The sequence below is a fragment of the Chaetodon trifascialis genome, chromosome 21 (assembly GCF_039877785.1).
Source record: "Chaetodon trifascialis isolate fChaTrf1 chromosome 21, fChaTrf1.hap1, whole genome shotgun sequence".
Classification (NCBI taxonomy): Eukaryota; Metazoa; Chordata; class Actinopteri; order Chaetodontiformes; family Chaetodontidae; genus Chaetodon; species Chaetodon trifascialis.
Window position 1 is genome coordinate 16,887,426 of NC_092076.1, and position 16,173 is coordinate 16,903,598.

General features: G+C 45.6%; 1 protein-coding gene across 10 annotated transcripts in view; it reads right to left on the bottom strand.

Moving 5' to 3' along the window:
* Window positions 1-912: 912 nt before the first annotated feature.
* mrtfab (myocardin related transcription factor Ab) overlaps window positions 913-16,173 on the bottom strand; it is a 39,998-nt gene continuing 24,737 nt past the window's right edge. For 2 of the 10 annotated variants that reach the window (XM_070990101.1, XM_070990103.1), the window contains 17 exons: window positions 15,960-16,025; window positions 11,468-11,523; window positions 10,737-10,812; window positions 10,080-10,238; window positions 8,920-9,098; window positions 8,656-8,787; window positions 8,377-8,448; window positions 7,640-7,824; window positions 7,071-7,242; window positions 6,004-6,399; window positions 4,887-5,885; window positions 4,525-4,731; window positions 4,344-4,436; window positions 3,512-3,649; window positions 3,263-3,355; window positions 2,616-2,679; window positions 913-2,517 (listed from right to left, as the gene is read on the bottom strand). In XM_070990101.1, coding sequence (XP_070846202.1) covers window positions 1,928-2,517; window positions 2,616-2,679; window positions 3,263-3,355; window positions 3,512-3,649; window positions 4,344-4,436; window positions 4,525-4,731; window positions 4,887-5,885; window positions 6,004-6,399; window positions 7,071-7,242; window positions 7,640-7,824; window positions 8,377-8,448; window positions 8,656-8,787; window positions 8,920-9,098; window positions 10,080-10,238; window positions 10,737-10,812; window positions 11,468-11,523; window positions 15,960-16,025 — 3,677 coding nt within the window. In that variant the 3' untranslated portion in view covers window positions 913-1,927. Of the gene's footprint in view, window positions 2,518-2,615; window positions 2,680-3,262; window positions 3,356-3,511; window positions 3,650-4,343; window positions 4,437-4,524; window positions 4,732-4,886; window positions 5,886-6,003; window positions 6,400-7,070; window positions 7,243-7,639; window positions 7,825-8,376; window positions 8,449-8,655; window positions 8,800-8,919; window positions 9,099-10,079; window positions 10,239-10,736; window positions 10,813-11,467; window positions 11,524-15,959; window positions 16,026-16,173 lie in introns of all 10 variants that reach the window. The other 8 variants (XM_070990102.1, XM_070990106.1, XM_070990111.1 and 5 more) reach the window with 8 other exon arrangements.

Consider the following 16,173-nt stretch of genomic DNA (forward strand, 5'->3'; position numbering starts at 1 on the left):
AGAGGAGCGTATTAATGTGTGAGTCTGATTAACCCACCCATATCCACACACGAGCTTTCTCCATCAGGAGTCTGAGAAGAATTCAGGGAAAGCTTTCTCGCATTTGAGTGAAGCTCTTATGCAGAGATAATAAGAGTGTATGTTTGTGTACATTACTCAAGTACTGTACTTAAGCACAAATTTGAGGTACTCGTACTTTACTTGAGAATTATCTTTTCACCTTGCGTTATACTTTAAAGGAAAATGCAGTTCTTTTTACTGCACTACATTAAGATTTTACAGACCAAACTGATGAAGAGCTTATACAATATGATGCTTTGTTATAGATTAAACTACCCAACAATATTTACAGTTAAAGTTGAAACAATTAAATTTTTTAAGGAACAATCAGATTTGATAAAAATAATCTGTGATTTTACAGTCTGATTTTCTTTAGAAATTGCTCCACCTTAACCGACTACAACAGTAAAATGCAGCTTAACTAATGCAAAGTAAAATCTAATGATAGAATATTTAACAGTGACAGGAACATTTCTCTGCATACTGTTAATAAGTACATTCCCTGAATATATTTGCACTTATTTACTTAAGTAATATTTTCAAAGCACAACCTTTACTTGCAATGGAGAAATTTAACTCTGTGGTGAAAGAAATTTTACTTAAAAATGATCTGAGTGTCCCACAAATTCACGCTTGAAGTTTGAACTCTGTACAATGGCGCCCTCTTGTGGTCTTTCTATGCCATCACCAGGAGTACTGAAGCAACAGAGGATCACTCATGATTTAATCATAGACAGTAATAAATAAGGTAATTAATCAGCATGAATAAAGACCAGATGTTCCTCTTTGAGAACTGGTCTCTGCTTTCATGTGGGACCGTTTATGCTGATCTGTCGTGACTGTGTAAAAGAAAAACAGACACATCCATTTGAGTTTTTATAGTATGTTTATTTTTTTAACTTTTTTTTCTTTAAAAAATGACAAGGTCCAAGTGTTTTGGAAGCCCCGCCCTCACCCTATGTTCCCCAGCCGGCTAGCTCGACTCTAAAGCAACCAGCAAAGAAAAATAGTTATATGGACAATTGATAATATACACCCCATATACAGCAATACATAGTGGTCTACCATAATGTTACCAATAATACGCAACCTCCAATGAGGCTTCAGTTCAAACTGTTGCCACTGATATGGTTCATTCCAATAGCAACTGTCAACCAGTGACGGTTGTGTTTTTTGAATAGTGCGGGTGGGGTTCAGGTTGCCATGGTGAGGCGATGAGGTCACCAGCAGCTGCCTTTCTTTTCACACCACCAACGGCTCAGCTGATCATCTTAACACGCGGTGGCTTTCGCTCAGCCTCACCAGACAGCACTAAGATTGGGCCTAAACACCCCCCTTTTTAAACCAATCAGATTCAGCATAAGTGCAAAGTTTAGGAGGCACTGACACACACACTCTGCTATCTTTAGGAGCCCGAGTAAACGCCACTGACAGTCCCTCCTCTGCTCTACTCTGTCAAACCGTTTCCAAGGGTTGAAATGTTGTGTTGCAGGGACCTACGTTTCATTTCCTGCTGGTTCACTTCAACTGGTTAGAACGCAGGTCAGGACACAGGAAATGAACAGACTGCTGTACAGATCCCCACAGAATTCAATTTGAAAAAGTCCACTTCACTTCCACCAAGTTCAAGTCCTTTCTATGAATTGCATTTCTATGTTTCTGTCTTATTTCATCTCACCCTGCATACAGTAACAGCCAGTGAAAGACAGGGCAAACTGTAAATGTGTGTGCGTGTGTGTGTGTGTTTGCATGTGCCAGTGACCCCCGCAGTGGTAGAGACAGCATAGAAAAGGTTTCTGTATGTGCATGAATTAAAGACGGAGCCTGTACACAGTGTGAGCCAGTGCATGTCCATGTGTGTGCGGGGCTACAGACACGACTCCCAGTGCAGCTGCAGGTCCGTGCTGTCCAGAAAATCGGCCGAGAAGACGCTCGGCGGAGTGTGCGGCGCCAGCGGTGCCAGGCTCGTCCCCCCGTCACCTGCTGGCCCTCCTCCTCCTCCTCCTCCACCTCTCCCCACTCCGCTGCCCCTGTTTCCTCCGCTTGAGCTCCCCACCATGGAGATATCCAGCCAGTCCATGCTGTCCAGGGTGGGGTCGCCAAAGTCCAGCCCCGTAGAATGTGGGGAGAAGCCCAGGTCGGATGTGTCCATGGGAGAGGGAGGGTGGTCCAGGATGCTGGGTGTGCTCAGCATTTGGCTGTGAAAGTCGTCGATCAGCGTCAGGCCGCCGTCGGGCTCCATGTCCAGCAGCGGGGTGCCCGTGGTGCTCTCCAGGAAGTCTTCCAGGCGTCCGCTGCCTGTGCAGGACTCTCCCACAGAAGGCTGGGGGGAGACGAGGGGCTCCGTAGGGGTGGGAGGGGAGAGGTGGAGGGGGGATGGCGGAGAAGACGGGGAGGGTGGGTCAGAGTGGAGAGGGGCGAGGGAAGGGTCCGGGTTGGCCTTGAAGCCAGGGATTTCTGAAGGAGGACAGAGAGAATGAAAAGTGTCATCAATACAGGAGACGACGGACTCATGATGTCTTTCTGTCATTCATCTTCGGAACTCTGTTTATTACCTCCACTCCTCAGCAGGATGTCAAACAGGTCGTCCATCTGCTGACTGTTCACGCCATTCTCCTGCTGACAGAGGAAGTCATCAGTCAGTCACCAATCGCACACGTAAACACAACACCACTGACTTCTCAACAGACGAACTCAAACATCCCAGACAGATGTACACAGACAGTCATAACACTGCAGCTACATTTACACACGGAGTGCAGCGTTTCATTTCTCAGCCAAACATTTGACCCTGAAGTGTTTTTTTACAGCTTCAAGTCGGTTGTCAGCTAAACTAAAATGATTGTGTGTTGGGTTCTGTACTGTGCCCGAACGCAGCCTCTTCATATTCAGAGCACTGAAGCTAATGTTGCTAACATGCTGCTAAGCTACGCCTCCTGTGTAGACAAGGTGTTAGCGGCTTGAGGTATTTAATATACTCATTGGCCAAAGAGGAGAGTTTTGTGTGCACGTGTGAAAATGCCATGTGTGTTTTTCAATTTGGTAAAATGCTAAATCAAAGTGGAAAAGGCAGATTGAGATTAGTCGGCAACACCAAAAATAAGCATAAAAAAACAAGCTCAGTGTGAGAAGCTAAGATGGAAAATGGAGGAAAAGAAAGAAACAGAACACTGAAGGAGAGATGGACAGAAACACGACATACTTTGGAGCGCTGAGGAGGAAGGGAGGTGTTGGTTTTGGGAGAGGGAGGGGTGAACAGTGTGTGCCGGTCGTAAGGCGGACACACCTCCTCTCCCTGCACGGATGGAGTGATGGAATGAAGAGAAAAGAGCAGAAACAAGGAGAAAAGGTTAATGAAGTCTGCAACATGTGGAGAAGCCTGAGCGGTACAGATGACATGATGGAGGGAGCTGATCAGGAGTGGAGGAGGAGGAGGAGGTGGTGCTGTTACCTTGAGAGATGAGAAGTTGCTTTGGCTTTCACTGTCTGACATGTCATCAAAGAAAGGCTGCAGATTGGGCGGAGCAGTGACTGACAGGCTGGTCTGCGGCAGGCAATTGGTGTCCAGGTGCAGTCCTGCCTTCTGTCCCTGAGCAGAGACAGCGGCAAACAGCAGAGATCAGTAAGTTGAATACTTAGCTGTGATTGGCTGGTGAAGTCTGAATAGCAGGCTGTCGTTTCAAGTTAATTTCAGTCTGGAGTGGGTTTGATTTTGATGATTTTAAACTGTGTTAGTGACGACACCTTGTGGCAGGCAGATGTTACTGCCTGCTGCACATTTTCTCCCCAACGTACACACACATTCAGAGCAATTTAAGGTCCAGTGTGTTGCTGAGGGGCACTTCAAAATGCAGACAAACAATGCCTGGGATAGAGCCGCCAACCCTGCAATTAATTGCCAATTATGTCCTCAGTTATGGTTGTATATTGTTATATATTAATCGTGTATATACAAAACACAATTTGCAAAAACGGGCAAAAAGATGAAAGGCAAAATAAAGGGGAGAATCAGAATATATAAATAATAAAATAGTACTTAATACAAACATGAAGTCAGCCTACAAGTGAGGTTTCAGAACTGAAAATAAGATGATACAGATTTAGCACGTGAGGTTAATTTAACTTGCTGAGGTCATTTCAACTACGATCTACAATCAATACTTGATTTTAAAGTGTGAAACTGGTGACAGACATGAACTTATGATCATGCAAAACAAATAAACATGTACAACAAAAGGAATAATTCAAAAGTATGTGTCATAGTGACATATACTTTGTTGCACCTTTCTGATTGGTTGGCTCACAGGCTCGGCCTCTGGCTGCTCTTTTGATTGGCTGTCAGTGCTGGGGAGTTTACTTGGAGTTGACTGCAATCTCTAAAAGAGGACACCAAGCAGAGATAAGTATTTGATCACAGATCATTAACCCAGCACAGTCCACCAAAGAACATCAGCTGCACTGCACCTGCAGCGTGATGCGTCCGTTGGTTTTGGCCAATGAGGACAGTCCGTTCTGTCCCTCTGCGGTGCCACTGGTGAGAGCGATCAGGTAGTGGTTGCCGTTGCTGTCGGTAACCAGTGTTGGCGTGCCATTTGCCTTGAGGAGGTCTAATGAAATGGCCTGAGTGTGGATCTGAGTGCCGTTCTGTTGGTTGATGAAGACCGGAGCCACCTGGGAACCGAACAGTACGTTTCTCTGTTTCAGTGACATTAAGATTTTTTTATTAAAACTTGAATGCACTTTATTTAAATGAGGAAAATATTAGCCAAATGAAGTGAAAGTCCAACCTTTCCATTTCAGGTGTGTGTCACTGTCTGGGCCGTTACCTGTTGTGTGGTGACCGCTGCCGTCTGCTGTCTCTGCTGCTGCCGCTGCTGAGCCTTCAGCGGCTTCCTCTGCTGGGTTTGGTTCACTGCAGGCTTCTGGATCTGCACCTGAACCTGCTTCAGCTGAAGCTGGGTCTTCTGCTGGCTCTGCTGATGCCCTTGTGTTTGTTTGAGCTGGTTCTGCTGCACCAGCTTCTGTTGACTGAGTTTCTGTTGGGCGAGTTTCTGCTGTGCTAGCTTCTGCTGCGCCTGGAGCTGTTTCTGTTGGGTTTGCTGTATGATGAGCTGCTGTAGTTGCTGCTGCTGATGGAGCAGCATTTGGGCTTCTTTCTTCTGCTGTTGTAGTTTTTGAGGGCTCGACTTAGCCTCTGCCACTTTCTGCAGTTGCACCTGACTCTGCTGCATCGTCTGTTTCTGCTGTTCAGATTGCTGAACCTGCAGCCGATGAATCTGCTGCAGCCGGAGCAGAGTCTCCTGAGAGCACTGCATCGGTTGGGCTGGGGTCTTTGTCTGGGCCTCCTCTGCTACTCCTTCCATCTCCTGGTCAGTCTCCGCCTCCTGCTTCACCTTCACTACGATGCCGTTAGGCAGAGTGGGGGGCTGAATGGCAGAGGCTTTTATCAGAGTTTGAAGTTTGACCTCTGGAGACGTTCTGCTTTTGTCGCTTCCGTCCTTCTCCAACACTATTCCACCTGCCATCTTGCCCTGCTCCAGCTGGGACCTAAGGGTCTCCACCAGCCTCTGTTTCTGCCTCAGCATCCTGGTCAACTCCTCGATCTGTTTGTCCTTCTCCTGTAGCATCTGGTCCTTGTCCATAATGTCCGTGGCTACTCCAGGTGGGGGCTCTGGAAGCTGACATGGGGCGGGGGAAGGTCTGGAGAGGCTGCATGAGCTCTGGATCTCGTCTTTGACCTTGGAGAGAGACTGTGAGAGCGGGGAGATGTTTGATGGGTGCTGAGGAGACGGGTGGAGGGTGAGTTGGGTCAGGGGTGAGCTCACCTGAAAACAACAAAACAAAAGAAGAACGTTAACAAAAAAGGGTTGAAGGAATGTGTTGTCAGAGTCCTTAATAAACAAACAGTAACATGACAACGTCTGCTTCACATAGAGATCTTACCATCTCTCCAAACATGTCCCCGTTACAGCTGGTCTCATCTGGACTCATCCCTGCCAGCGACCTCTCAGATGGAGTTGGGGACACCGGAGGGCTGGAGCTGGTGCTGCCAAATCGCATGACCCGCCCTGGAACCACCTGAGCCAGTGACGACAAAGCTAACTTAAAGCCACCCTCTCCTGATTGGTGGTCAGGGGTGGTGGTTGTGGTTGGAGAACATGTGACGCCGTTAGCAGCTGTGTTCACACCCTGCTGGCCGGGCTGCAAGATGCCATTTTTCAAAACAGCTGTGGTGCCACCATTTTGCTCCTGGTAGTTGCGAAGCCTCTCGATGAGGTCGTTCTTGGTGCCTGAGACGGTCAGACCGCGCAATTTCAGTTCCTGTTTCAGCTCAGCGACCTTGAGGATGAGAAACCAGATCAGTACCCTTACTTAGCAGGCACTGACTCAGAATGAAAGAGCAGGATAACTGATGTTCAAGACACAGAGACACAAGTGTTATATGTTACATCATTTAGTTCAGTGGTTGGAACCCCCCAAAAAAGTCCCAAGATTAGTGGGGTTACAAAATTCTTATAGATATAATCAAGACAAATTACGTAACATTTGCATTATTTTTTCAGCTTCTGTTTTTCCTGTAAGCAACCAACCAAAAACTGAGCTAAAAGTACTTGTTAAGGTTAGGAACTACTGACTTAGGGGGACTTTTGGAGGGTGTATAGGTGTGAGGGGACAGCAAGGTCTGATCATGCCTGTCAACATTTCCTTTGCAAGTACACCAACACATGTAGTGTAATCATATGCATAATAAAGTACATTTTTGAGAGGATAAAAATGTACTGCGTTTTTAGACAGGGTGTCTGTTAACCTGTTCATGAACTTTGACTTTATGCATCAAACAGTGATGATTTATAGACTGTTTTAGTCAGCGAGAAAGTTTGAACACTCACTTCCTGATTTCCCTCAGTAAATGCCAGTTAAAACAAGCGCTGTTAAAAAACACATTTCATTGCAAATATTCTTGGCAGGTGCATCTCTGGCACGAGTGCAGAGCTGTTGGTTTAACTCACTTTGAACTCGTCCAGGTTGGCTGGCAGAGTGCTTGGTTTGGCTCCGCCCACCGCAGTTTGGCTCTGCCGGGCAGTGCCGCTCTGACTGGAGGAGGTCGGGGTGGTCGTCGTAGGAACGCTGCGGGAGGGGGAAGGGCCAGAATTGGTTGTGGGAGGCTGCTCACTTGGTGGCCTGAGGAGAGGCAGAAAACAATAACAAATGAATACTGCTTGCCTTTCTTTTACGAAGTAGTGAATGTTGGGATTGATTGCAGGTTGCAGGGCCATGCGAATGTGATGGTGTCAAATTTTGAAAGTTCCTTTCCATCATTATGTTCTACACAACCCAATGACACCTCTGTTTGATTGTCTTTATTGTCTTCTGGTCCTCCAAAACCAGAAAATGTAACATACAGTAAGTTTCATCACTGAAACTGAAGTCTTAGTATTTAAAAACTAAATATATTCCATAAGTCACACATTTTTATTGTCTAACATCTACAGACTCTACAGAGTCAAACTTGTTGAGTCTTCTTACAAAGCCACCGCAGACACGCACACCCACCCACACGGTCATGCTTGACACTCACTTGGGAGGGGCGGGCAGGATGGTGTGGTAGTTGTAGTGCTGCTGTTGCTGGTTGAGGATCTGCAGCTGCAGGAAGAGCTGCTGCTGGTGGAGGAGCTTCGCGTAAGACGAGTCCATCTGGGGCGGACGCTCTTTGTCTGCCTTCTGGTCGGGAGGGATGTACTGGTGGTACTTCAGCTTCTTCACCTGCAGGCAGGCAGCAGAGGGAAAGGAGACAGCTTTTTAATATTTGGAATCAATGCAGGACTTTCACGGTTGACTTAAGTGATGTTTAAAAAGCATTCTGGACATCTGGGGAAAAATGTGTACGTGCACTCAGTGCATGTAGGTGGAACGATTAAACACTGATAACGTATCTATAGCCAAAGAGCAAGTCTGTAATCTGATGCATTGAGGATACTGCAGAGCAAAAACCTCCCCCTCTTCTACAATGGATTTCTCCTTGTATGGCTGTTAAATGTCAAAACATTGAATCTAGAGAAGTGACGAGAACTGATGACAAATCTACAGGGAGAGCAACCTGATGGACCAGATGAGTTGGTTGGTGAATAAATCTGGTCTTGGTTAAATCTGACAAACACAATCCTGCATTCTTAAAAGATGAACTACTGTCACAAAGCAGCCTAAAAATATGTGCTGATAACGGATTTGACTATTGAGGATGAACATTGTTTGACATTCTTCTGTAAATCCTGCGTTGGCCTGCTAAACTGAAAACAAAATGAAGAGCTCGCCGACCTTGGGTTTGCTGTCCTTTGGTTTCTTAGGTCTCTGCGGAGGACGGTCTGAAGTCGTCTTAGCCTGAGACTGCTGACAGAAACCATGAGAAATGGGGTCAGGGAAGAGGGAGTAAGGAAATGAAGAGACGAGGGAGGGTCAGCCAGTTATAGCTGCTCCACAAATAGAGATTAAGGTCAGATTTATTCATAAGTCATCAAATCTGCAGGATGCTCAACTCAAAACAGGGAAATATTTCCTGGTTTATGGGAGGACAGAAGACTGAGCGGCATTCCATACCTTGACATGTCCGGCAGAGGGGCGGGAGTTTGCTGAGGTCACCATCATCCCATTCGTCACTTTTGGGAATAGGGGGGAGTCTGACCCATTCACCTGAGAAGGAGGAGGTGGTGGAGGAGGTGGAGGAGGGGACTGTGTGATGACCTGAGAGGATTTAGCTCGGGTTAATGGTGAGATCATGTTTATCATCGCTTGCTTCTTTTCACAGCATCTTATTTGAATTTTGTTTTGTCGAACAAGTTTAAGCGACACTCTCTAAATGACATCCTGCAATAGTACCTGTGGGGGGGACATGTCCCCGTTCTGCATGAGCGCATCAGAGGGGGACAGCTGAGGGACGGCGCTCAGAGGAGAGTCGTGATTGGCTGGCTGGTCTGGCGACGGAGCATCACTGCTGTCTTCATCGAGAGACGAGCTCTCTCCCCCGGCCCCCTTTGGAGAATCTGTGACAGAGAGCAGATATCTTCAGACTGAATGTCATGGTGCTCTGTGAGAAACGTCCGAGGCCGCAGAAACACTGAAAAGGAGGCAAAGCCGTTCACTTCGGCTTCCTCACAGCGTGTTACAGTCAAACACAGTCATCGCTGCTCGGTACATTGCTAAACAGAGATGACTAATTGCAGAGAAGTTATGCCCTACCATGTTTCAAAACAGGACTATGTCCAAACATAGTTGTTGTGTCACTTCTGCAACAGAGTTGTTAGCCAAAGGCTGTGTGGTTTAGCTTTTATGGTTTTTATTTCCACTCACACATCACATCTTACTCACTTCAGTCCTCTCCTCTGCGGTGACTGTGGAGCTGTTTGTGTTTGGCTGCTGTCTTGTTCTGGCTTTAATTTTGTTTTGCAATGCCATTCTTATCTTAAGTGTTGCGGAGCAGGAACCTACTGTAAACCAGTCAGGCCAGTTTAAATGGAGCACATTTTAACATCTGTAATCTTACTCTGAATCTTTTCCTGTGTAATAAGAATGAAATGAAATGGTGTCACATCCACTCTGATCTGTAACCTGTAGTTAGCGTGTGTGCTCATACACTTACCCTAAAAAATACAGCATTGCAAGAGTGTGTAGATACCTGGATGTTGTAATTAGGCAGATAAAGGTGTGTTCAGACCAAGCGGAAATCAGATTTGAAAGGCAGCGCAATTGCACACACAGTCAGTGCCGTAATGGTATCTCAATCATAGAGGTGAGCATGTATCAACTTGATTACAACGCCTGCACTCACCCCTGAGCTGCTGTTTTCTGTTTGTGTGTTTGTGGATGTGTGTGCATCCCTGTGCCAGCAAGCTCGTTTGAATGTAAGAGGTGTTTTTTATCTCGACTGCAGCCGCTGAATGTAAATCTGTGTGTGTGAGGACATTTAGACAGTGTGCACCCTGCAAACTTCGCCTGTTCAAAGGAAGTGAGGTGTGTGTAGTTACCCAGCGGGGAGTGCACAGGGCAGCTGACGGACAGGATGTTTTTGTGAACCAGCTCGATGGGACCTGGTCTGTGGGAGATCTTGTCGTTTAGGTCGTCAGCCAATCGTGCTCGCTTCAGCTGCAGCTGCTTGGCCTGCAGGGACGGCTCTGCAGACGTCTCTGCGGAGGACGCAACAAGATGACATGCACAAGTGAAAATTCATTCATCGAGTGATTCATGTTGATCTGAACAAGATACCGCCCCGTCTGTGCTCTGTGATGGGCTCTCTGATGTGAACTGACCGTCTGTTTAAACGTTTTCAGCACGTTCATACAGACAGGAAGTTGAATTTCTGAAGATCACAGATACTGAGTTTTAAAGCGCTTTTTAGCACTTCCTGGATCTGAATTTAAATTAACCTCAATAAAAAAAACAAACCAAAACCACAGCAGCTGCTAGTTTAACAAGAAACTGAATTATGTGGCTGATATAGCTAACATAAAAACACATGATGCCATGATGCAAACAAACATCCCGTTTTGTTTACGGTCTGGTTCCTGTTTCAATGAAGTTCCAAGTATTTCACCTAATGTTAACCTTTCATTTGACATTTCTGATATCTCTATGAAAATTCTCCGTATTCTAAAAGTGGAGTTCCACTTTGCGTAAAAACTCACCTTCCAGAATGTGCATCCTGACCAGCTCAGAGCGCTCGGGGCGACTCCGGATCTTCCTCTTCAGATAGTCCTCGGTCTGGGGAAACACATCACGGATGGGGCAGCAGATGTAAAAAAAAATGAGGATCACAGGCCAAAGGACAAGAAGCAATAATGTGGTGTCCTTAATGGACACTTGTTACTTATTTAGTGGCCATCTTTGTTGGGTTGCTGTAGTGTTTCAGCACCATACTGCCAATGCTGTGATGTCACTCTCATCTAATTTTTTTGTGGGTGAAGTTTCAGCAGCTGGAGCTTTTTTCTTTAGTTGTGCAGCAAATATGGTTCTTCTTGCTAATTCTAACTGCTCCAGCTGAAAGCATCCACAACCCAGGCATAGGCTGAACTACTATTCCTTTATATAAATCATTAAAAGCTGCAGATTATCAATATAAATCTTCATGTTGCATGATGGGAGCTAAAGATGGCAGTGACTGGTAGAGCAGAACTGGTCATTAAAAAATAATAATGCTGAGCAACCCTGATGGTTTGTGCAGCTCCTCCCCTGAAGAGAGCTTCTATGTGCATGGTGCCTGAAGTTTCGTTATTTCCTGTCAGCATACAAGTGCCTATACTGACAGCAGAATGCCTTTTTCATAAAGTGCTTTGTGATCTATGTTGTTTAAACACACTGTTCCACGCAGCATGTCCACTGAGAAAGCAGGAAAATCACTGGACTTTAAGATGCTCACCCTTGCTCGCTCCAGACTCCTCCGCTGTTCGTGAAAGGCTGCCGGGCTCTTCAGTGCTGCATGGAGAGACGGATGGAGGCGGGAAGAGAAAGAGACAGGGACAGAGATGAGAATGCGGCACAAACACACTCTGATGGGAGTCGTGATGCTCCTTTCAGGAAGTGACAATGTGAGAACAGGATCAGCTATAGAGGAAGGCAGAATCAAAGCAGAAGTGGCTGCAGCACAAGGTCAGGAGTGCTGTTCTGAACCACACTCTGATGAGGCTGACGGGCCACTGCAGCATGCGGTGTGTGCAGGACAAAGCACTCTCTTACTGCAGTACAAAGACAACGGATTTCTCTGGCCTGTTACTATGCTGTTCAGATCCTAGTCATGTCATCATGTGGCTTTTAATGTTAAAATTAGGCTGCAAGAAACCAGAAAACACATAACTAACGGATGAATTGTTGCAGCTCCACACTGAAGCAGCTGTGGCAGCCAATGCCGTTGACTTAGCTCAGGTAAGTTAAGGGAGCAAATGAGCAGACAAACCTGGTGGAGCTGCATGACTGCAACCATGACCATGAGCTTTCACAAACCTTTACTCAGCAGTTTCGTAAGCCTAATTGTATCACACTGCCCTCTGGGAGCTCAGCCGGTCACTGTACTCCATACAGTTCTTACACATACTCGTGCATACTTTTATGGCTATTTCTAAGAGAAAATGTGACTGCAGCACACTGATATATTTACTTAAGAATGAACAATTCACTGAAATATTATCAAAATTACTAAGCGCATCATCCAAATGGCAGAAGCTGCCATTTTCTGATGCTCTAAAACAGCGTTATATTGACATACTGCAGTGATGCACAGATGCAGATGTAATCTGTTGTTTGATACAGACACCAACAAATTTCACATCATCATGATTTTAATATTTTTTTCAGTGAAAATTGTGATGCAAAAAAAATCCCACTAATCGCGAATCATCATTTGACAGTGACATCTGTCAAAGTAATTGCAATCTGATATTTCTTTACCATATTGCAGAGCCCTGCTGACATTTATAAATAGCAGGCTGCCCAAACTATTTGAAAGGCCAGCTGTCTGTGTTACAGTAAGTCTGAGACACGGACGGCAGGCTGGGAGTCTGAGAGACATCAGGTCTTGATGTCCAGTGCTCGTCTGGAGTGGATCGTTAAAAAGGAGGAAGAGCACAGAGGAGAGTGGACTGATGGAACGTCTGCATCCATCACTGCACTCAGCCACGACTGTGTGTAATGTAGCTCCTGTATCTGGGTGGGTGTGTGTGTGTGTGTGAGCAGAAACACACATTCAGGTTTGAAGCCAGCCAGGTGCAGCCGAGATTCTGTAATGTATTAAATTTAATACTTGACACAGTTACCATCAAGGTTTTGGGACAAGATCCCAATTTCCATTTTAATATCTTGACCATATAAAGTATTGTTATCAATGTTTAATCAGAAGTGTACACCAGGAGTGCCCATACTCACAGTCTTTAACATGAAAAAATTTCATTTCAAATGTCAAAGTGACAGTTTGGAAAGGCTAAAAAGACACAAAAGAAGATGTTCACACTGTTAGAGGAAGGATATTGGGAGGACAGTGGCAGTTACAATGATGCAACACAGCAATTGTCTGATTGGTCAAGAGCTGGTGAAATCCCTGCCATAGGTGTGTGAGTGTGGACATTCTGGCTACAGCAGGGTGTCAGCTGTATGTGTGCCACAGATGACTGGGTGGTGGTGGTGGTGGTGGTTGTGTGAGGCATTCCTCGTGTCACAACCCCTGATGCTCAAAGCAGAAGACCTACATACCAGTAGTTATATAACCAACAGTCCAGATCATAACAAAACAGACAACTGGTCAGCTGCCCGTCACTGGAACTGAATGACTCGTGAACCAAATATTTCTTGCAAAATAGACGTTTGTGAAAGAAGCGGATGAATTTGGAAACACTCAATCTGCAATTAGCAGAAACAATAAGAACAGCACCTGTATTGTGTATCTGGCTTTACTGAAACCAATCAGAAACAATCACAAAGGAGTCACCAGCCACGTTCCTATTGATTCAGCCACCTTACTCAACCTTTCCCATCTGTTTTCATGAGTGGGAACGTGTCCTGATACTGCTCAGAACTTTAATCTAAACAGCCCAAAATCCACTACCCTGACACTGACCCTGCAGTCACTGCAGAATATCTGAGAAGCGGATTAGGAAACCGTGATTCATATTTAACTTTCAAGCCGTCAGATTGAGCAGCCAGCAGCTCAGACATGCTGTGGTGTTTGGGGACTCTAGCTGTTGCCATCTTGGCAGTGCCTGCAAAAATGGGCAAAGGAGGTGGAGCGTGGGCTCAGCTGAAGCAGGCCAAATTAAGCCTGGTTGCTAAAACCTTGCAGTCACTCAAAGCAGCCATGCCCCTGATTGGATAACTAACTTTGTGACTTTGAGACCAAAACTGTTTTGTGTACCAGACTGGCCATTTTTATATGAGCGTCTGGGGACTGACCCGTTGTTGCATCAAGTCTCAAATGGCCATTTGAGGAAGTGCTGTTAGGCACTGCTGTGCTGGCTTCACTTTTTAGCCTCTGAGGTTGCCGCCTGGTGAAAACATGTCTGACCTCAAGACACAAGACCATTGTTTTCACGATGATTCCAACTACCTGGAGACGCCACGCCTCACAATTACACAGTTGATAAGGACACAGCGGTGGCTGATAAGGTCAGCAGCAGGTGGCAGGAAGTGCCTTGCTCAAGAACACATATGGTGTTAAGTGAGCGAGGGAAGGAGGGTGGAAAGTTACTCATTCACACCACCTACAGTGGCAAAACCAATGTGAGGCTTTGACACCACAGCAGCGACTGACCCTCCATCGGCTCAGGGCGCCCACCGTCTCCTCTACAGCTGGAAAACATGGCTGACAGCACATTGCAATGTTACAATAGGAATATTTAACTTTTGATCTACATGACAATTTGGAAAGCATATATCCAAAAATCCAGCATTTCCAATTGGAAAACACAGACTTAAATAAATTACATTGCTAAATTCGCTCGTATCATCATGATACAGTTCCACTGGGGGTGGATAAATGACGACGCTCCCTTCTCGCTCTCTCAGCAGCTCATATAATCTTTACTGTCCTATAATTCGTCAAGGGCCTTGACAGCTGAACAGCCAGTCCTCCACCTTGCTGCATCTCAAGCCAACAGTCAAAATAAGGGCTCTTAGTGAAAACGTCACCTTGAGAGCAAACACAATCTCTGATGCGTCTCTTAAACAGCCATGGCTTCTCATTCTCCCTCTTTATGTATTTCGTCTCTTTGTGTCTCCACAGAAAAGTAGTCTGAGAGAGAAGTACATGCCAGTACATGCTGATCCCAATTCAGCGGTTTGGCAAGAGGCCTGTTGCATAAGGAGGACACAGACAGATTTACAGTAACTTCTAAATGGACTCCACGCTGCCCACTGGAACAAGTACCTGGTCTGAGTGTCCACTCCAGTGCATTCCATTAAGCTGAACCCTTGCTTTTAATGCACACTGAGCCAGGTGACTTACTTTAAGAGTATTTTTAGTGGACTGCTCTACCATCTAATTCATCCAGGGATGCATATTATTACAAACCAACAGCACTGGCAAATTACAACACATGGAAACAGTCGACATGCAGTATGTCTCGATTTAACTAGTTTTGATTCCCACCTTTTCACTTTTGACTATTGCATCTTCCCTTCTTGAGTCACCTAGAATATTCAGTGCATCTTTAGTTTCTCTGTCTGACCGATGCCTAACAGTCACCTTGTCAGGCTTCCTACTTCCATTTGGACCTTTTTCTACTCAACAACCATAGAAGATGAACTACCGTGCATACCGTTTGAGTCTAATGCTGAAGTTAAGAGATTTCTTGGGAAAAAAAGTCTGGTACTTACTGCCCACAGATACGTTCTACACAGAAACAGAGGAGCATTTCAAAATATATATATATCTGCCTCTTGTGATGTGCGGAACTTTGAAACAGGAAGTGGATAGAGAAGAAGAGGAAGCTGCCCTATTTGATAACACAAAGTGGTGCAAAAACACTGCTAATTATGACACATGCAGGACACACACTTATACTGATGATACATGCAGAGATGTCTCGATTCTATATCATGTATAGTAGATGAGTATAATAAGATATGTATTAGCACAGGGTTCATTTAGCTTGTAAATCAACTGATCAGACACAAACTGCTCAGTGTCAGTGTTATGTGTCAGCCCCATTTATCTCTGACAGGGTCTGACATGCTGTAGTAACAGGACAGAGTTAACACTTTGACCTCAGCTCAAAGGCACAGACACACTGCCCTAGTCGTTGTCTGTAGTTTGTACTGAGCAACACTGGCTGCAGATATGTGCATATGTTAAAATGTTATTAACCACAATGACAATACAGCTTGTAAGCATCTCCGGAGCATCGCAGATCAGAGCAGAGACTTACGTGGCATGATCCCTTGGCTGACCAGTTCCTCTCGAGTGCGTCTCTGCTGGAGTTTGAGCTGGAGGACTGCATGGAGACAGAGGAGGTGAGGGGGGACAAAAGATGAGAAGAGAGAGTGAGCGAAGGCTGGTGAGGACAGGAAGCTGCAAGTTGGAGTTCTGAGCTCGTAAAGCTTCCTTATTGTCTTTTATTATCCACTGATCAGTAGTCCATC